Source organism: Hirundo rustica, chromosome 1 (genome assembly GCF_015227805.2).
Source record: "Hirundo rustica isolate bHirRus1 chromosome 1, bHirRus1.pri.v3, whole genome shotgun sequence".
Classification (NCBI taxonomy): Eukaryota; Metazoa; Chordata; class Aves; order Passeriformes; family Hirundinidae; genus Hirundo; species Hirundo rustica.
In genome coordinates, this window is record NC_053450.1 from 92,435,261 (window position 1) to 92,456,833 (window position 21,573).

At 39.3% G+C, this 21,573-nt stretch overlaps 1 protein-coding gene across 1 annotated transcript; it reads right to left on the reverse strand.

The window, feature by feature from the left end:
- Window positions 1-3,022: 3,022 nt before the first annotated feature.
- DEK (DEK proto-oncogene) lies at window positions 3,023-20,505 on the reverse strand. The gene is made up of 11 exons (XM_040082530.2): window positions 20,291-20,505; window positions 18,478-18,633; window positions 16,704-16,805; window positions 16,092-16,201; window positions 14,013-14,107; window positions 12,506-12,626; window positions 11,261-11,443; window positions 9,307-9,439; window positions 6,897-7,045; window positions 5,543-5,611; window positions 3,023-4,653 (listed from the first exon to the last, which is right to left on the reverse strand). The coding sequence occupies exons 2-11, from the start codon at window positions 18,620-18,622 to the stop codon at window positions 4,642-4,644; spliced, it is 1,119 nt and encodes a 372-aa protein (XP_039938464.1). The 5' UTR covers window positions 18,623-18,633; window positions 20,291-20,505; the 3' UTR covers window positions 3,023-4,641.
- Window positions 20,506-21,573: the final 1,068 nt, after the last annotated feature.

A 21,573-nucleotide genomic window follows, 5' to 3' on the forward strand; every position in this document is an offset into this window, starting at 1 on the left:
ACATCAGAAGTAATCTCAGGACTGTTTTCATCTAGTCCAGTTGAAGCTACAGTATTATAGTCGACTTTCTGATTTGAAAACAAGGAAGATTAAATCTGCCCAAGTGGTCATGAAGCACCCTCCCTCTGAAACAGAAGAGCTAGTAATCATCTTTACTAGAATCACTATGCTGACAGCCAGGGGCTTTATTTGTCCAGATTAAATACTGGCCTCCAAAAGGGTTATTTTCAAGCTTAGCAGCTTAGCAGTGGCTAATGTAAACTCATACAATTTTTAGATCTTGCTTTGTCATGTGCCTTGCAACAGGGTAACATAGAAAGACCACAGACCCTGTAGTCCAAGAAGTTTGTTAGTCTAGAGCTTCTGGAAAAAAGTGGGATGGAATTTACAGCTGTGTCTTTGTAATTTCATCTTGGTTAGACATGGCTGACCACTCTACCCTGGGTTACCACCTGTAGGGGATTTAGTATTTATTCTCTTTCTGTGGGAGGGAGAGATTAGGAGAAAAAAACAAAGCAGGCTTAAGCTTAAAAATGAACAAAAAATAGTTTTATTAACACACACTAAAAGAATGAAAAAAAAAAAAACCCAGAAAAAACCTAAACTAAAACAGAATGACACTTTAAAACACCCTTCTCTCCTCTTACAAACTATTAACTTTCTTATTAAACAACATGGAAAGACACAACTTCAGATTTTCAGTCAGTTTCACTATTTAGACATAACCACTCATTACTTTAGGAGAAGAGTCTCTCTAAGGTTTTTTTTTATGAAGATGTTTGCCACAAGACAAAATAGTCCAGTGCTCTGAATGTCACACATGTGCTGCTGCCTGGAGTTTTCACAGACTGATGTTCTATCAGCAAAGCTTCTCAGTTTACCTGGGGTACTATTTACAAATACTTCTTCTAGTCTAAAATCATCTGTCTCAAAGGCTGAGACTTCCTTTTAACCCAGGAGCAGAGGCTTTAAAGTTCCCAAATAAATCTCACTTACATCAGTCCTCAATTTTGATTAGAATTAGCATTCTACCCAGCAACACTAAGATGCCGCAGGACAGTTCATTTCTCCATAGTTTACCTGAGAAGTCCGGTTAAAAATGTCCACTTCTTCAATCCTATTCCAATATTATTAGTTCTTTCACTTCTAATCTGACTTCATTCAGTGTCTGTTCTACGTATCCTCTGTTTTCTTTCTTCTTTCTCTCAAGGAAGAGTTGTGCTTTAAAAGCTCTGTGTTGCTAGGAAACGGTTAAATTCTACCGGGCCTGCAAGGGCCACCTGCACGACCTGGGCTGCAGGAGACTGAAGGAAATGCAAAGCTGTGCTGATGGAGGAAGTTGGTAGACGTCCTTTTTTCCACCCCTCAGTCTCATCCAGGGCGGCTCAGGTTAAAGTTGTTATTAAGCTGCAGGCTTTCCCTCTCTGCTGCCAGCAGTGATTAAGCTGGGCCATGTTTTGGCCCCTTCTGCTGCAGTCCCAAGCACGTGGTCAGCACTGCCGAGCTGCAGCTGCCCCTCTCCCTGCCAGCAGCAGGGGAAAGGGGCTCAGCCGGCCCAGGCTGCTCCCTGTGCTGGCAGCGGCCCTCAGAAGCCCGGCTGGGCCCAGCCCGGGCACCCAGAGGGGCAGTAGGGCCCGACCTGGGCTCACCCACTGCCCATGATGTTACCTCATGGCTGATTCCAAAGCAAGAGCGTGACCAATCTGCAGCAGATTAGTTTTAAATATTCCCTCCAAAGTCGCATTGACATTTCCCATTGGTCACCCTAGCTGCCAATATCCCAGCCAGCTTTTTTGTAGGTCCCTGTCCTCCCCCCCAAAACCACTCTACAGTCATGGTAGGGAAAAACATTTCACATTTCTCTAAAACCAGAAAACAAAACTGTGCCAACCCCTGATACCACCTAACTCTAAATGCATGTAACCCCTTTTCAATCCAAACTGCTGACCTCCTTCCCACCTAGCCCTCTCCGTGTTCCTTCTCCTACAGGCTCCATACACTGTTGCCACAAGTGCTCCTAAGAACAGCTGTTTATACACCTGCAAATCGTTCAGATCTAACTTGTGGATTTGCAACTCACCTACCAAAATACTGAATACGAAAAACCTAACTGAAGAGGAAGCAGTACATTGGATTGTAGGAATTATGCTGGAAAGAATCAAATCAAGATAATCAAGATATTAGGACTATTTTTCTCTAGAATACAATGATCAAGGCATTACCTTAAGCATCTGGAAGGTACATACCTGAACAATTCAGTTATCTTTTATCCAGTTAAGGCATTTCTATTTTTTGAGACTCTGTGAACAGGATTTAGATCCTTGATCAGTTGTGCTTCTAATCCAACACCAACAGGATAAGCAGGACATTTTATTTAACTTTTAGTACTCTCTTGCAGCCTTTCTCCCAGCTGCGGAAAGAACTGGAATCCTGTATCAGCTGCAACCAGACTGGTATGGATTAGCAAGGAAACAGGCATTTGCTCTCTGAGGACTAACACTGAGTTAAGAGATTCAAACACAGCATTTGAAGGATGTCAGGTTCATTTCCACTGCATCTGTGCAATTCTAAAGTGGCAACTAATGCACATACACAATAAATAGAAGTATGCTATCCTTTTCTAAATTTTCATTAGAATTTAAACTACTAAAAATGTTTGCACTTTGGAGTTGTGAATCTTAAAAACACTTCTTGACCCATATAATTAAAATTGGCTAGTACATTTACATGAAAATCAAAAGGCAGTTCAAGAATTTGTAAAACATCAAAACTTAATCCAAGTAGCTTTCTGCTCTTAAGACTGAGTGGGAATTTTTTGATGCTCTTAATTGCAAAGTAGAAAGTATTCTTTCTGCTAAGACAGTTCATAGGAAATCCCCCCAAAAACCAAAACAAAACACAAATCAACCTCACAGAAGATATAAAATCCTGGTGTAAGGACATACATTTCAGCAATAGTGTCTTCTGAAGTAGAGAAGCCAATATTTTCTAACAGATGAGATAAAGAGAAACAACCTTGTTTCTCTATATGTTTGTTTGTTTTTTACTATACATGTATGCAAATGTTAGATTAAAACTGATTTACATTTTTATGAAAGACATTTATTGAATACAAAAAAATCCCCATTACATTCGGCCTTATTACAAATGATTACACACAAAGAAATTCAAAAGCGTGTGTGTAAGATCAACAGTCTAACTGGCTGAACATTTTCAGAATTTAGATAGTTTATGAACCCTTACTTCTCAACTGTACAATAATAAAATCCAAAAAAATACGCCTTGTCTTTCTGCAATACTAGTCAGAGGGATTCTGTGCTCATGGTGTGAATGGCAGCCCACACTTGGGCAGCTCTTAGTTTCATGATTTTAAGCGTAGGACTTCCCATATTAGAAACAAGGAATATGGAGAAAATCCAAAGAAAAATGTATGCAAAGAGTTTGCTTTGACCTACAAGCTGCTAGCCAAACTTCAAGACTGCAGGCTTAAAAGTACCATTGGCCATGCTGAGGAAACGAAGTTCAGGTTCAGAAAAGCCTTCCCACACCGAAGAGAGGTTAAACACACATTCACATCAGTGCTGCTTGATTTGGAAGTCCTACTGTGGATTTCCTAAGCTACCAAGCCTCCAGCTGTATATCTTGGATACCTACTTCTGAGATGCTAGGCCATCAGGTCAAGACACCAAGATAGAAGATATTTTGCAAAGTGAACTTTAGAAATTTTCCTATTGCCTTTAGAGGGATTTTATTTACTACATCCAAGACATTGAAACAATGTCTGTAGTCTTTGTATAAAGTTAAACTACAGGTATAAAGCTACAGTTTAGTTTCTGTACAAGGTAAGAATGAAACAAATGATGAAACCTCAGCTCATTTTCATGAAACTTCTGCACATCATTGTTATCACTGCCTCACACTGACATTTCATGTCATAAATTCAAAGATATCAAGATTAAAAAACTGATTTGCACAAAAGAAATTTGAAATAACTTTATATACACAACAAAAAGCCTTTTAAAAGTACAAAAATAACATCTATATGCCAATTAGTTACCATGCTGTTATAGTTCTTTCAGTGCCTACACATGCAAGACTGTAATCTAGATTCAGAGTAAATCTGTTTCTGTAGACTGTATCAGAATATAAACGAGATTAATATGTAACTCTTCTCATTGTCAGAATTAATATGTATTCAAAATATCTTTGTAACCAATACTGCAATATTCCAGTCTCTGCATGTTTATGTGTAGATAAGCAGCTTTCATCTTAGTCGATTTTAAAATCTCCTGTATGACGGTAATCCACACTAAAAAGCTACAATGGCTCTAATCAATCTAGTTACACAACACAATTCAAAATGTACAAAACTATAAAAAAGGGAACATTTATTGCCATGCATGAAACTTAAGTATGTTCAACTAAAATTTGCATCAAATGCAGTTCTGTTTAAAAACAAAACAAAACAAAACAAAACCACACAAAGCAATTTACATTAACACTCTTAACATTAAATCAGAAGAATTAGCTCTGACTAAATACCACAAGGGTAAGACACATTCCTTTTGCTGGTGCCTATCAGATCTTCAAATTCATGGAAACATAAACCCAGGAATCTTCATTTCCCATAGTCAAATCAGATCATGAAATCAACTGAAAAGAGAAGTGTATTAGTTTTCTCCTTTTTCTCAATTTAATAACATATAACCTCTCCTTTTGTATCACATTATCATGAAAATACACTCTCTTTTTACTGTCATAAAAACCCCCAAAACATTCCTGGAGCAGACAAATTGCTTTCTCATGTCTTTGCTCATAGTGACACAAGTATGCACAAGACATAGACACAGCAATTCTGGATAGTCACGTATGAACATCTCTGAGTGAAGTCACAAGAAAATGAAGTAACTTGATTAACTCCATTAAGTGAACCACACTTCTCTGGTTCCATTTTTAGTTTCAGGGCAAGCAAAAGTAATGAAACCTGATTTTTTTTTTACAAATTACGAACCTCAGATTGGACAATAAACTCTCTGTCCAAAGTACAGTAGATAAGCGAACTACCAGGAGCACATAGAGAAAAGCATCTGTCTTTATTCCCTTTTGCCTCAGCCGACAGGTCTGCAAAGCTTGTACAGCTTCATGCATTGTTGTCTATGAATGTACGTGATCAGTGCCTGAAGTAGAGTGCATCTTGCAGCCAAGGTTGTAATTTAAAGCAATTTAAAGCTTTTTACAGTACAAGTCTAAAAACTATGTTAAAAACTATGATAACGTTAACTCTAGTCATGCTCACCAAAGAAATGCATAAGAGTAGTAGTGGCATGCTAAGAAAAGAATCTGAAGCGATTACTTTTTTAAAGAGGGAAAAACAAGGGAAAAAAACCCTTAACATCAAAGGTTTAGGGGAGCACTAAACTTTCAATATTATACAAGAAACTATTAAAACTGGTGTAAGAGGGTGCCACACCAGGCTGGGAAAAAAAAAAAAAAAAAGAAGCCACCCCAACCCAGAATATCTTCTAAATGATAAAGTCTTTACCTCTTTGACTGTTTTTTTAATGAAGTCTTTTCTGTCAGATAGATCATAACTAGGATATTTTTCATACACCTAAAAAAAGTAAAAAAAACAAAAACAAAAACAAACCTCAAATTACTATCATTCAGTGGATTGTATGAATAGAAAAAGCTTAAATGAAATTAGGGCAAAAACTGATGTTGGTACTTCTAGTACTACAACTGCCAAAATTGCCCTATGTTAATTAGGGAAAGACACAAGCTTATTTTCCTGTCTTAATTTCAACCACATAAATATCTAAATGCATGTACTCCTTTATGTTTGGTCACTGACCAAACTGGAACTATAATTTTTCACATCAACAAACTGAAATGCCTAGCTTGCTGTGTCACACAAGTAAGGATTCTCCAATTTTTGTTTTAAATGTTCTCTTAAGCAGTCAGATAGCCCTGCATTAGTGTAGGAAGCTAAACAATTCATGCAAAATAAATAAGCCTTGGTATTTGATAATAAGTAAAACTGCGATCATTTCAAGAGACTAACAGAAGAGTCAACATATTTGAGTGCTATTGTATAACTCCTCTTTGGTTAACAGGGTGGGAGAGGACCCAACAAACAAAAAACAGATGCCAACACTGATAACCAATTCAGACCATTTTATTTCAGCGTACCAAATTTCAGACTTATAGAACGACTATAAATATGAAAAGAAGTTACATACAGTTTTCTCATAACTTCTAGTTTAGTATTCTCAAGACAACTTCTTGAAATTATCAGGAAAACCAAACATATGAGTTAACCAGAAAATATCAAGGTAACTGTATTGTTTGTGTTTCGGTCACTTTTCCCCACCTTTCCCTTCTCTGGCCACATAGTTCCCACCTGTTCTGACAATTAATGGATTTCTTGCTGAATTGATTCAACTCACTAACTCAGCTGAGAACTATTCTGATAAACGCTGATAGGCAACAGCTGAATGGACTTCCAAAGAGAAAGCAGGAAGAGTGAGTGTGCAAGGTGAGCAGCAGAAATGAACAGAGCACAGGACACAACTCTCCCCCATAGATAGCAACAATGCTGCTGCATTGTTGAAACATGTCAGATATTTTCACTGTCACAAGTGGCACTTGGTCTGGAGGTAATACTGCCCAGGCAGCTAATTTTAGTACTTCCCTTTTAATGCTGATATCAGTGTTGCATCTCTAAAGATTAAAGCCCTCACTATTATAGCTATTAACAAGTAAATAAACCAATGCAAAACTATTTAGTTTCTGAACAACAGTGCAGAGTACAAGCCTCCATTTCTGAAATTATAATAAAAGTCAGTTCACAAACAATCCAGTACCTATAAAGAGACTGCAAAATTGTCTTTACTTACCTCCTTGCATATTTGTTTCATTGTAACCTCCTCCAAGTTGGCATTGGCCAACAAATTCTTGACAGTTTCTTTCAGTTCTTCATCCGTGGGTGGTTTCTTCAGTTTTTTTATTAAAGGTTCATCATCTGAACTATCCTCAGACTCGCTTTCTAAATATTAATGAAGAACAATTTGGATTGTAATAGGTTTTCAGTTTCTCTGTTTTCTTCCTTAAAAACAGAAGCCACCAGAACTTTCCACAAACATCCAATACATATGTTTTCCTTTTAAATAGACCTCTTGCTAGACCATCCATTTAAAAACAAAGCTAATGCTATCAGTATTACATTTACTAATTAATTTTTGTAATTATTGATGAACCATCAGTTTACAAATCAACAAGAACTCTAAAAAGTATGGGACTAATTTAATCTTTCAAACTAATGAAGAAGACTTATTACAATTTTAATTCAGGTATTACGGTGCTAAGAAAATAAAAAAAGCAATTACTTCCTTTAAAAAGGAGTTCGTGTTTCTTTTTTTCCCTAGCAGTGCCATACACTAGGGTCTTGTAATTTCGCAAACTTACTATCAGAAACACCTTGAAAACAAATAAGGAGAACTTTGTAAATGAAATTAAGTGAAGGAGCACAGGACACTCCTACAATCTTTTCCAGCAGAAAAGGCACTAGACTGAATGATTCAAACATCCACTCAGTTCCTCTACTGCCAACAAGATAAAATTCAGAGCAGGTACCAAACAAACTAGATCATGACATTACAGAATGACCTGCTTAATGTTTTGATTTTTGTACTGCAAACATAAATTGGAAACAAAAATGCAGGAGAAGTAAATAAGATATTATGAATATATTATGTAATTTACAGGAAAAATCCATATATAACATTTGTGTATATAAATACATATATATGCTGACGGCAAGATAAGGTGTACACACAATTCAGCCACATTTAGAAGTCAAACTGAAAATACACTGAGTTCAGCACAGGCCAGTTACTTTGCTGTGAAATAAGGCCAAGAAAGAAATTTAGCATAATTTACGCACACCCTTTTGCAAAGCACTGACAAGAAGGGTTAACTAATCTAACCTGATGCTTGTGCTGTAGCACGCATATGCCAGTGCCAGCATTAAACAAAGTACTTCTGGAGTATGGATAAAAACCTGCATTAGTAACTCAGACTACAATTTTGACAGCTTTGGCTACTATCAGAGTGTCAGAGAATTTAAGGTGGGAAAGGACCTCTGGAAATCATCTGGTACCAAAGCTGCTACTTGGAACAAGGCCAACATGGAGCTGGTTACTTGGGCTCCTGCCAGACTGATGTCCAAACATCTCCACCAGTGGGGATTCCACTGCTCCTCCAGGCCCCCATTTCTGTGACCACCCCCATGGTGAAGTTTCTTCCTCTAACAAAGAACTGCAGTTTCCCTGGTGGCAACTTGTGCCTGTCACGTCCAAGCAGAACCCAGCCCTGCCTTCCCCAGAGTCTCCCATTTGGGAGTTGCAGACTGCAGGATGATTCCCCTTCATCCGTCTCTTCCGTAGGCTGAATGGGCCCAGCTCTCTCTGCCTTCCCTCCTCCACCCTGTGCTCCAGCCCCTCACCATCTTGGTGCCCCTCCACTGGACTCAACTCTATGATGTCCATGCCTGCCTTGCCCCAGGGAGCCCACAGCTGGACACTGCTCTGAGGCCAGCTCACAGGTGCTGGACAGGGCACCAGTCACTTCCCCGAGCCGCTAGCCCCACGCTCCCTGCAAAAGCCCCGAGTGCTGTCGGTGTTCCTTATCAGGAGTGCCCACTGCTGAACAGCCTCAATGAGCTGTCTGCAAGAGCCATCTGTCCCTGCCCAGGCCCTTTTTGGCAAAGGTGCTTGGCAAGACACCACTGTCCCCTCCTTCACTACTGTAATCTTTACAGAACTATTAAGAAACTCAGTGTCTGTATATCCTTCGTGTACATCGTGATACTGGAGAAAGCCAACTGCAGAAGGATGCATGGAGAAACCATTCTCTCTTAACAAAAAACCTCTATCAAGCTGCTGAACCAGAGACAAGCACACAGGATACACACCACTGGATCAATTACAAGATTTGCATAAAGCTGCTATAGAGGCCCAAACAGAACTTCACTAACGTTCTTCCAGCAAAATGGAGAGCTTGGCTGATACTTTCAGTTCACATGCAAATAAAAACTGTACATGTGCACATAGCAGGAAATACATTAAATACACCCAAATCAACGGGTTGTTTTATTAAATGCTGTTTCAAGGAAAGAAACATCAAGTAGAAAACCAACAATTTACCAAATTCCATTTTCTTTCACAATAAGGTGCAAAAGCTTGCTTTCTAATAAGCCTGCCAGTTAAGCTACAAGGCAATACATGATGAAAGATTTAAAGCATTTACCTTTTCTAGAACTGTTCTGGTTTTTCTTAGTAGTGCTGCTGTCTGCCTTCTTGACATTTGCACCTTTCACAGCTTTCTTGGCTTTAGAAGTCACCTTCTTAGACTTTTCTCTTTTCGATGCTTTTCTAGGGGGCTACAAAAAGAAAATCAGAAAATTAAAGTAATGGGTATTATTTGAACAATGTATACCTCTTTTCCATAAAGGAAAATTTTCTACTCTGAGGACAATTTACTCCAGCCACTCCATGCCTAAGTTTCCAACACAGCTGGTGCAGCAAGACAGATACACTGCCTACATCCTTCTACCTGTAATATATCAAAAGCTTTCAAAGAATGCTGCAATCTTACAGCTGTACAAACAGACATTTTCCATTTCACCAGGTCCTATTTTCAAACCAATCTGACAAACCAGTGCTTCTGTAATAATTAAGTTTTATTCCATATACCTAAACCTCAGTTTCTGAAGACTTCAGTCCACTCCGCCATTGCAGACATACCTAACTCCTACCTTCTGAATAAAGGCAAAGATGACCCACTTAGATCAATGGAGTTTACTGCTATGCCTTTTTGTTTGTTAGAATTTTGTTTGGAGGGTTTTAGATTTCTGGCTTTGTAGTGTTTTGGTGAGTTTTTTTTTTTAATAACTGAGTTCTTGGAAAAAAGACAATTCCTTTGTCTGAAAGATATTCTTCTCCTCACAGTAGAAACTCTGTTTTCCTGAAGAAATTAACAAACGTCAACTTTTAGTATTTCAGCCTTCTTTCAGTTTGCCGTTTACAAGGAAAGAAAAAGGCACTGTAAGAATTAAGGTTGCTTCAAGGACACATAGGAATTTCCTTGAACCATCTTTTTACATTAAACCCAACATCTATCAAAATGACCCTAACAAAACAAACTGTTAAATTACATTATTTGCCTTTCAACAAAAGATTGCTACTATTTCCTATAGCCCCAGCTATTAACCTAACAGCCTGTCACACTTCCATTTCAACAGACAGAATGTAACCCAAGTAAACAGTGGCCTTATATTACAGCCAAGAGTTCCACAGCTTCCATAAAGAACTTTCTTGGATACCAGCAGTTTGAATAATTGCACTTCGTTGTTGCAGGGGTCCGACAACGAGTAATGGTTTTAAACCGAAGGAGGGTTGCTTTAGAGGAGAAATAAGGAAGAATTTATTTCATAATGCGAGTGGTGAAACACTGAAACAGGTTGCCCAGAGGGGTGGTGAATGCCCATCCCTGGAAACATTCCCGGCTAGGTTGAACAAAGCAATCTGATTCAGTTGAAGATGTCCCTGCTCATTGCAGGAGGATTGGACTAGATGACCTTTAAAAGGTTCCTTCCAGCCCAAACTATTCCATTATTTAATGTTTCTTGCCTAGTATGCAAAAAGTTTTAAAGAAAACACAAAATACAGTGAGATTAAGCCACTTGAGAGATCGCAGAGGTCTTTCTGAGGCTGTCTACTATGTTGCTTACTTTAAGACACAAAACCCGAAGAGAGAGATTAAGACACAATTCAGGAGGAATATGGAAACAAGATCCCAAACCAATGCAGTCAGGTAGGTCGGTGACTCCTACTGAATTCAAAGTTAAGTCCTAGTTATCAAATCAAACACTGCATTATGAAATTAAAATGAAGACATCACAAGATGATATAAGAAATACAATCAACTACACTAGCAATCCTGGCTTCCCCAAAATGACACAACAGAACAACATAGCAAATGGTTTTATAAGGTGCATACATACACCCAAGAACCAGAACTTTTGCCTTTTATCTAAATAATTCTCTAAATTCAACACACTAAGAATTTAAGAAAACCTCATAAATTGCAGGTGTCTCCCCTTTTCTTTTATTTTAAACATCACTTACTCCCCAACTCTGTTCCAGTAGTTACCAGTTGATAGCAATGACAATGTTGAAAAACAATCAAAACAACTCATTACCTCATCTTCACTTTCTTTTTCTTCTGAAGACTCATCCTTTTCCTTTTTTTCATCTTCTTCACTACTGGATTCATCTGACAAGATCTCTGGGCACTTGGTGCGTTTTGCTTTTCTTGTTGTTCCAGAGCTACTGCGCTCTTTTTTACCACCTTTGCTTTGTGGTTTTTTGGACTTTGGCAATGGCTGAGAGACAAGCAGGAATCCAAGTAGGAATACAAAAGTGTAGAAAGATAAATTCTTTCAAATCACATGAAAGAACATTAAAAAATATAGAGCTGTCTTAACACAACCCAGGACTACTTTATGTATGCTTAAGTCATAATATTTTGCAGTAAGCAAATATCCACTATTGAGACAGAGATGAGAAAATGAATTTCAGTTCTAGGTTAAGTGCACGCTTTCCCTAAGCAAACAAATCTTCAAAGACTATGTGTTAGTGAAGGGAAGCAAGAAAAGTTACTTCTAGATTGTTTTTTTTAACTGACCAATCCATAAAACAAGCTTTTTTTTTTTTGGTAACAAGTCAGCTGACAACTCAGAAGACTTAGAGGAAAGAATTTTGTCATGTCTTATGCAAACCTGCATTTTGCTGTAACTCAGTACCTCTGTCCTTAAAGCAGCATGCCAACTCCTTATTCACATCACTTCCCAGTGTTTGTTGGGAATAAATGTAATTTCCTGAGCAACAGTGCAACTATTTTAATATTACTTTTAGATTAAAAACGGAAAAGTCCAAGAAGATTAACAACAGAGTTTAGCATTCTTCGCACTCTGAATCTAGCACACTGGCTAAATCCAAGTTTTTGTACGCTGCAACAATTCCATTTGGTGATGTTCGAATGTGATAACATATATTTGCCAAATACAGCAAACACAGGTAACATCTGACACTTGATTTTCCTGTCCTTTCATGTCTATTCTCTTCCACCCACAAAGCCAAGGCTAACTGGTATTTCAGAATAGATATCCTAATTAATTCCACTTGTTGAACTCACACTAATGCACCAGTGCACTAATATTGTGTAATGGGCACACATATAAACAGAATTTCTATTTAAGTCCTCACCCCATTATGGATGCCTGCAGTAGAAGAACTATTTTCTTTTAAGAAGACATTCCTACTTCAGTAAGTTAGAACAGTAATTGTATTATCACTGGAAACAAGCAAACAATGAGCAACAGAGAACAGATGCATGCTCCATCAGAACAGAGCTATAAAAGCAAGCAGAACAACCTGCATCTCACCTTGCCTGAAGATTTTGGATGCATTAGGAAGTTTAATATTCTGGTTACGAGCTCACTATTAACTCCTGATCTTTCCAAGTCAAGAACTTCACAGATACTTTTCAACATTGCATTTCTAAATCTACAGGGAAAAAAAAAAAAAAAATTCAGTATCACATCTTAAACAGTCAGCATACGACTGCTAGAAGCTGCTGTCTGGTTTGTGTCTGCCACCTGACAATACATATGCACAGTCAACTACACTTCCAGTCTCATCTATAGTTAAGCAAAGAATCACCACTGTGTTACATAAAGCAAAATAAAACAATTCCCAAATCTTTATGTCTGTATACGAAAATACTTTAAAAAAGTTAAGGAATTATAGTAAAAAAAGTATTACATGCTTTATGATCTGTAGCCTGAATAGTAAGGTTTTCCTGTTGACCATTGTTCATCTTGTTCAATGCTGTTAAAATATGACATGCAAGTGTAAGGTCTGGGCAGAAATCAACCAGAGGCAGAACAAATTAACGAACTGATCAACAGTTTGTGTTCCACACACAGCTACGAACTGCAGCAGAAGTACCACAGTAACACATGCACATGGGGCTCTTCACCTTCATATGCAACTCAACACAACCAGGTTTCAGAATATTTGCTGAAGACTAAATTAGCAGTTGTTTCATGTGGAAGACATGAAAAAAAAAGTGCAGAATTACTTTATTTTGCAACCTCTTTTTTATAAGGGGAATTATACAATTAAACCCATGGGAAACAGTCAAAACTCCCATCAGGATAGAGAGTTGTTCTTCTGGATTTCCATGTATTTAACAAACTGTACTCCTGGAAAACTGCTTATCTGAAGAAGAAAAATTTGAAAATTCCAAGTTCGAGAAGTCTTTCCACTATCAACAAACAGGCACTAAAAAACCCCCCAGCTTTAGAATATATTGAGTAAATGTTATGCAAGGGCATTTTAAAACCTTTCAGTCTAGCCAAAACTAAGGAGCAGCAGCTTCTCCTGTTGATGGAAAAGCAGCTTATGAAGGGAGACAGTAGAAAAGAAATAAAAAAAAATTGTGAGACTAGTTACTACAGGATTTCTAGTATGTTTAATATATAATAAGCAGAAATGGCTTTGATTCTGAAGGAGGAAGGTTTTGAGGCATAGAAGGATGCAGTTTTGCCCCATGAATAAAGTACAATGTGTTCACAACACTACGCGTGCCCTGGGGAAATAATGCTTTCCTCTCACTTGGCAGAAGAATCTGCTAGTTAGCATGCAATAGTTAAAGTCAGTAAGGTAGGAATTGTGAATAAAACGTTCACAATTTAACTCTTAATACATTTCAAACTGTCTTAAGAGACCAGTTTGTGTGATTAAAATGAACTAAAAAAAATAATTTAGAGCTCTAGTAAACAGCCACCTGGCTTATAGTTTAATCTCAAGTAAAATTTTGGAAAAAAAAAAAAAAAGAGAAAATAAAGTGCATGAATTAAGCTTTGTTAAGTATCAAGAGATCATTACTTTTTTAACATTTCTTCCTTCTTTTTATATTGGTCACTTCCTTTTTCAAAAGGAAATCCACTGAACTGACCCACATTCTTCTTTAGGGATGCAACCTAGAACAGAGCACACAGATTACTTTTCATTGCAAGCAGTTTAAAAGATTTCATCCGACTACAATTTTTAACCTCTCACACAAGAAAAATCTGTTCCAGCATTTAGCTTTCTGTTGACAAAGCTACACCTTTTAAGTTATAACCTACAAGGATTATGCCTTTACTCATGACAGACAAACTACAACAATTAAGTTCAACTTCTTGTGACTGTGGTACTTTTAATAACTTACTAGACAAAGTCACTTGCCATTTTAAGCTCTTTTAGAATGGACTGCATGATTTACAGATTTGCGAAACCACAATGTTATGAAGCCTGCTGCATGCTTTGTGTCATGCAATTTGTTACAAAATAGGGAATTTTGGTTTTTATTCTATAATCTGCTAAAGTAGATTTGCTTTTCCAGCTATTCTGAATTCCTACATAGGACCATGTATATTTTTGAACACCTTATTTAGTAGGACCAATTTTTGCATTTACGTACCACCCAATCTACAACTTCTACCATTACACCTGATGTCCAATCTGGGTGGAACTTCCATTGCAACAGCCCTTATAATGGGAAAACTGCTCCCATCAAGATCACAAATGTATTTGAAGTCTTTGTTTTCACTTCATATCCTTTTACAAAAAAAAAAAAAAAAAAAAAGAAAAAAAAGTCAAAAAGTAACCCCAGATCTCTCGATCTTCTGAGATCTTTATAACACTATCAAGAATAATTTGAACTAGCTTTCAATACTTCTACAAATTCTGTTCCTGCTGTTTCTCCACTAGTTTATAATTTTACCAAAGCTGAGCTCCTTTTTCAAAGAGCTTTGTCCAGCACCCAAAGAAAATTTGCAGGTGGTACTGGTATGTTTTATTAAAAATGTTAATTACAATTAAAAGCACATACAAATACATGCATACAAGAGAAGATCTGACCTTCACTATATTAAATAACATTCTGAATTCCCAAAAACTGATTAAATATGGTTTTGACTGAAACCATACTGATATATTCTTTTTCTGAATACTTGTGGCAACAGATCAGTCTTCGCCATTTAAACAAACATTGCATCAGAAGCAGTGGTTTGAGAAATTACAGCTAGCATGCACCTGTACTAGGACTACTCAGTTTCTGGTTTCTGTGCTAGCTGTTCAAGTCTCCAAAATACACAAAGATATTTTAAAAAGTTCCAATAATTACAGCAAATGTATAGAAATTGTACAATTTCATCTGCCTCAATTTCACATTTTGCCTCCATTAGCAAGGAAAATGGGTCATATTTACTTTGAATTTTAAGGCACAATCAGTGATACATAAATCACTCCAAGAAAGATTTGCCATTATATCTTAAGAGTCATCCTAAAATACAAAATGGACAATACAATATTTTAATTATCTTTGGAAAACTGTTACATATAAAATTTTAATAGTGATTTTTATCACTTTTATCTTTCTACTGCTTAGTGCAAACAAGGAGAAAAATAGCAGCTAAGCAGCAATGTGTTCATGCATGGAGTATTTTGAGTGCCATCTGCATGTGAGCAGCTTTTCGCATGTGAACCATAAATTATTTTCAACTCATCCTTGTAAGGTTTGTAAGGTTGTAAGATTAGGTTTTGTTTTTAAGGGGGGTGGGTTCACCATTCCGCCATAGAAAGAAAAAAAAAAAAAGACAAAAAAACCAAAACCACACCACAAAAAACAACAACAACAAAAAAACACCACAAAAAAACACCCACATCTATATTGAAGAGACTTTTTACTTAGTTCATCCTGACACAGGATTTTTATAGGAATATAGGAAGAAAGTTTATAGGAATTAAAAAGAGAAGGCTTACTTAACTGGTACTGCAAATACCCATTTTCTAAGTAGCTTGTAATAAATAGCACTTAAGAAATAAGATCCATATGAGCAAATGCAAAAATCTGGACTACAAACATTTGTATGTATTTGTAATACATAAGAACTAATGGATATACAAGGCTGAAATTCTTACAGTGCCTGGCCTGTTGTAGAGGAGTTTGTGCAGGTTCCTAAGTTCGTCTGTCTTCTTTTTACTCAGAAAGAACTGTATCCTCTCAATTTCACAGAGTTTTTGTCCTTTTCCTGAAACAATTAAAATCATTTATGCTATTCATCACATTCATATTTACCTATGTTAATAACTTAAAGTTTCTACTGTTTTTTCTAAAAAGCGAAGAAGTTCCTTAAAAATAGCATTAGACTTTATAATAGGTCAAACATTAAGCAGGCCTTTTCCTATCAGTTAGGCATCCTGACAGGCTCCTTACCTGTCTTACTTGATACTACTTAGATCAGGGTACAAGGATTTGGCATTTCTTTCTATTCTGGCTGCTCCTGCCTCTGTTAATAGTGGTGGGGTATTGAAGATCCTACTCCAAGTAAGTTTAAACACCATGTAACTTTTACAGTTTGAATCGATGCTAAAGAATAAAACAGGGGTTTCATATAATAGCCTTATTATTTTAAAAAAGGATCATGACTTATAAATTAGGTCTCAGCTACAAAAAATTAGTAATTTCATCTTTTTAGAGTTTTCATTATCTTTCCTAACACTCACAAATCGTACGTGAGAAGTCAAGCTGACCTGGTGTAATTGTAAAAGGCTCCTTCTGCAATGAGGACACTTGCATGGTCAGTCGGTCAACCTTCTTCTTCTCCCTTTTTCCTTCAACAATGAGACTCTTCTCTGCAAAAGACAGCTTCCTTAAACACAATATTCTTCATTGCAGATCTGACTGAAGTGACAGGCAACACAAGACTGACTCTTTGAAACAGCAAATCAAAAACAGATGATGATATAACCAGGTACTATGACACTTTCAGACCTTTGGCTAATAAGCCAACGTGATCCTATAGAGCTGCATGTACATAACTGGAAGTCTCTCTCTAGTTCTTCACTACGATCCTGTATCCAAGGTAACCTTGAAGACAAGACTGGGCATTTTCTAAAGGTAACTTCACCATGATGGAGACTGCAGGACTCTGAGTTTTCAGAAACCCATCTCCTTTCACTGCCTTTTTCAGACACAAAACTGACCCTGTTTGCACATTCTCCTTGGATGCTGCAGTCTGTACGCATACAGTTCGACACACAGCACTCTGAAGAAGAACACTACCACCAGATGGGCAAAAGCAGGGTCCAGGATGCCTGCACACAGATCTGTTTCCCACTGCTGGACTGGAGAAACCACCCATTTCAACAGGAGAGGCAGAAGAACAAGTGCAGTGGGACTGTAGTACACATCCCAGGGTACACAGAGAAGCACCCTGCAGGGCACAATATGAGTGTCACTAATACTACAAGAATATTATTCCCAGTGGTTCTGGTACTGCTCACTAATGAATACATTTAGATTGTTTTACATATACCCTACATATCACTAATTTAATGATACCACACCAAAGAAAAAGCTAAAGCTTCACCTAAAGATTTCGTACTAAAATACTTGACCTCAAGTAACACTATCCTTAGAGCTAAACAGATGGGCTGTTCTGACCTTAACATCTAAAAAGACCTTCAAAACCTGGATGAACATAGTCAAAACCAGAGCAAAAAGAATTTTTTTCCTGAAAATCCAATGTTAATTACTCCACTGTTTTCCAAACAGCATATGTTGTCTTCTTTCTACCCTCCCCTAAAGACAAACTTCATCTGTTTCAAGGACCCAAGAGCATCAGTGACTTGGTTTTCACAGTTCCACATTACAGCCAAATTTCCATGAATGCTTTCCTTTTGAAAACATGCCTGGAGACGTCACAATAGAAATTAACATTTTTACATAGTAGTTCCTTCACCTTGTTTTGTTCTCCTTGACTACCTTTGATTACATACCACACAAAAAACTTGCCTTGCTTGTTCATCCTACCATATTGCCACAATTTTTTATCACCAAAATTAGTCTAAAGGAATTTCTGCTGACCCAATATAATTACATTTGGATACCCAGAAAATTAACTCACTGTAGTTAAGCACAGACACCCGCATTGTTTCCAGAACTACTGCACACTTCAAAGCTTCTCTTTTGCAAACACAGATCACTTTTGAGTGTTACTGTCAAAAAATAATTTGATAAGGGACACCACCTCCTATAATCATCAAAAAAATGACACAACAAAAAAAACCTCCCTAGTATAGAAGTCCAGGATGCTGGCAATTCCTTCAATCTTTTCTGAGATAAATCAGCACCACTGTTTTTAGCATTGCCTGTTATAGTCTACTGGGAAGCTATTACGACCCATGAGACAGATGCACCATGGAATCTCCTCAATAACTGTACAATTAGCCAAAATCACAGGAGACTGCATTCAACAGCTTGGCATTCATTAAACAACAACTTATTCAATGGAAAAATAAATACCCTTTTCTTCTTCCTCCTCCTCCTCCTCCTCTTCCTCTTCTTCATCTTCTTCACTTTCCTCAGCTTTGTTTTCAGTTTCAGGTTGTTTCTCATCTGTTTTTTCTGATGACATTGTATCTTCTTTTGATGAATCAACAGACGACATGGTGTATGTTTCTGTAGAAAGAGTCAGGGGAAACCATCATCAATAGAACAACATCCATGAAAAACACTGGAATCTTGCTTTCAAAAATGATCTTCTTGCGCAGCAGAAGCAGTGTGCTGGGACTGTGTTTTTTCCCATTTTCTAATCACTAAGGTGTTCAGCATACACACAACTTTCCAGAGGAAGTTGCCATCCATTCTGCAACTAGTCTGGTTAAGAACACTCTAGAAGGTTATAAATTCTATTCACACACAAGTCTTCAAGCTGCTTTTGTGGAGCATTCGGAAACACCCACTCAAAGCAGCTGATACTGTTACCTATTAAAAACTGCAGTGTTTTAAGATATCACAATTTTACTGCACCCTGCTATAAACTTAATACTTATTTTTGATCATGGTTAACTATGCATGCAAGTTTCCTAGTAACTTAAACAAGTTACTTATTTAGGTGGGAAATGGGAACAGAAACATTAAAAAAAAAGTTGCCAACAATTCAGTAAAGAGTTAACACTGCTTTCATAATCTGGACAGCTGCTGCATCTTTGGGCAAGAAAATACCTCCTGGTTTTAATTTGCAGATCTACAACAAAAAAGAATAAATGCTTCATACTAAGCATATTTAAGAGTCTTGTCTTAGCATCTGAAGTAGCTTATATGTAAACTTTAAAAATAAAATATCTTAGTTATGCATGTACCATTTCCCTACTAACAGAAAATGTCTATCTTATAGAGCAGGCTAACCATATGTTTCATTTTTTAAAATTTTAGCTCTCAAAAATTTTCACAATTTAGATCTGGAACAGAAATTCATACAATTAACCATTTTCCTTCTGTAATATTAAAGCCAGTATTATCTGCAAGAGATCCGGTGCAGTAAGCAACACTTAAATCTGCTTACATGCAGCATTAGCAGGTGCCAGAGATCAGTCGTGTTCCAAATGACAGAAAACATAAGTTAACAGTTATTATCAACAGTACGGGGAAAAGTTAAGTTTCCTGGCTAAATCACCAGGGAAAAATGTATCTTTTAGGGTATTAATACCATTGTTTCTTTTGTAATAAGTAATCTGGCATTTTCACAGCAATTACTGACTTTTACTTAAAGGCATGAATAAAAAAGCACTACAAGCTGTCTTTCCTTCCCTTTCAATGGGAACGGAAGGGGGAAAGTTAGAGACTTCTTAGCTTTCGAGCATCTGGGTTCGGGACGACGTTTTGCTTAGGGAAAAAGTGTTCTGGGATCCACCTTTACCGGGAGAGGGTCTCCCGCTCTCGCCTCGGGCTTTTCAGACGAGGACTCTACACCTGTCTCCCCTTCCCGATTTGTACGCTGGATGCCCGGGCACAGCCGATGGCGATGCGCAGCGCCCGGTGGCGCCGGCGGCCCAGGCGCCATCGCCTTCCCCCTCTAGGCGGGCGCAGGACCGCTCCGTCCGCTCCCGCCGCAGGACACCGTAGCACCCAGGAAACACCTGGGGCAGGGGCCGCGAGGAAAGCAGCCCCGGTGACCACCGCCCCGCACGCGGCACGTCCCCGGGGCGGGACGGGAGCCGGGCGGCGCGGAGACCGCGTTTCGTTTCTCCTCGTCACAGTCCGTCCCCGCTCGGCCCGGGCGCGGCGAGGCGGGACCGCTCTCGGGCGCCGTTACGGCCATGGCGGCGGGACCCACCTCAGCTCGAGCCCCGACTCCCTCCTCAGGCGCGGCGACAGCAGCTGAAGGCGGCAGTTACTGCTGGACGAGACGGGTCCGGGCGCTGCGACACACACGCGCCCTGCCGCGGCGCAGCCCTACAGCCGCCAGCCACTCTTTCTTTCCCTTTACCTCTCCTTCTCCCTCTTCCCTCCCTCCCGGAATCAACAAGGTTTTCAAAATGGCGGGTTCTCGGGCGGCGAGGAGGAAGCGGGAAGGCGGCGGCCAATCAGCGCCCGCGGCCCGGCCGGCGCGGGGAGGGCAGGGGAGGGTTCGCGTCACGCGCGCCCGCCCGCGCTGACGTCAGACCGCGCGCGGCGGCGGCGGGCGCGCGCTCCCGCTGAGGGGAAGGGGGGCGGGGGCTGTGAGCGACCCGGCGTTGCGTTTTCCCTTTTAACACTGGTATCGTCTGTAATTGCAACGGTTTAGTAAAAAGCCTCAAAATAAGGAATCTGCGCCTCTCATCCTGCCTAAATTGGGCGGCCATTAATATATGCTCCCCAGACTTTCCTTTTGTACGCAGTATGAGAATTATAGTGTTTCCTAATACCTCTGGCACTCTTGCCCAGGGAAGCTGTGGATGCCCCATCCTTGGGGCGGGCATCCACAGTGTCCAAGGAGAGGCTGGATGGGGCTCTGAGCAACCTGCTCTAGTGGAAGCTGTCCCTGCCCGCATCAGGTACGTCGGGACTAGATGATCTCCGAGGTCCCTTCCAACCCAAACCGATCTACGTTTTTAAGTATTTAGTAGTATTTGTGTTACACATATATGCTACTTTTACTACCAGTTCTACGTGACTATGCTTCACCGCGCGCCTACGATGAACAATTCCCAGGAGTGTGGTATTCTTCCCAGCTCCTCTGCGTTGCCCCAGCGCGGCTCCCCGCGGGGGCGGGTGCAAAGCGCCCGTTCCTTGCCGCGATGCCGTGAGTGGGATCCCGGCGCGCATCCCGCGCAACGGCCGCGGCGCGACGAGGGGTTGCGGCCAACGGGTGGGAGCGGCTGAGGAGTGAGGTGGCCTCCTTGCTCCCGCAAAATGTAGGGTCTCGGGCGGCCCCCGAGGGAGCCGAGGGCCAGTCCCGCTCCCCACGTTGTGGCCCGAGTTCAATTCTTAAGTTTAGGAGTTAATCCTGGAGCCTGAGAGGAGGCCAGGCTGGTCTCCACGTTACCTTCAACAGGAGTCGGGAGTACACACACGGTATGTTGAAGGAAAGCAGCCCGAACTAACTAATGCAGATGACTTGTCTGAAAGCTGCATTAT

Coding starts and splice junctions, on each gene's coding strand:
- DEK (XM_040082530.2), bottom strand. CDS start 18,622: ATGTCGTCTGTTGATTCATCAAAAGAAGATACAATGTCATCAGAAAAA. Junction 14,108..16,091: donor TCTACAACAGGCCAGGCACT/GTAAGAATTTCA, acceptor GCTCTGTTCTAG/GTTGCATCCCTAAAGAAGAA. Junction 5,612..6,896: donor TGAAACAAATATGCAAGGAG/GTAAGTAAAGAC, acceptor TACTTTTTTTAG/GTGTATGAAAAATATCCTAG.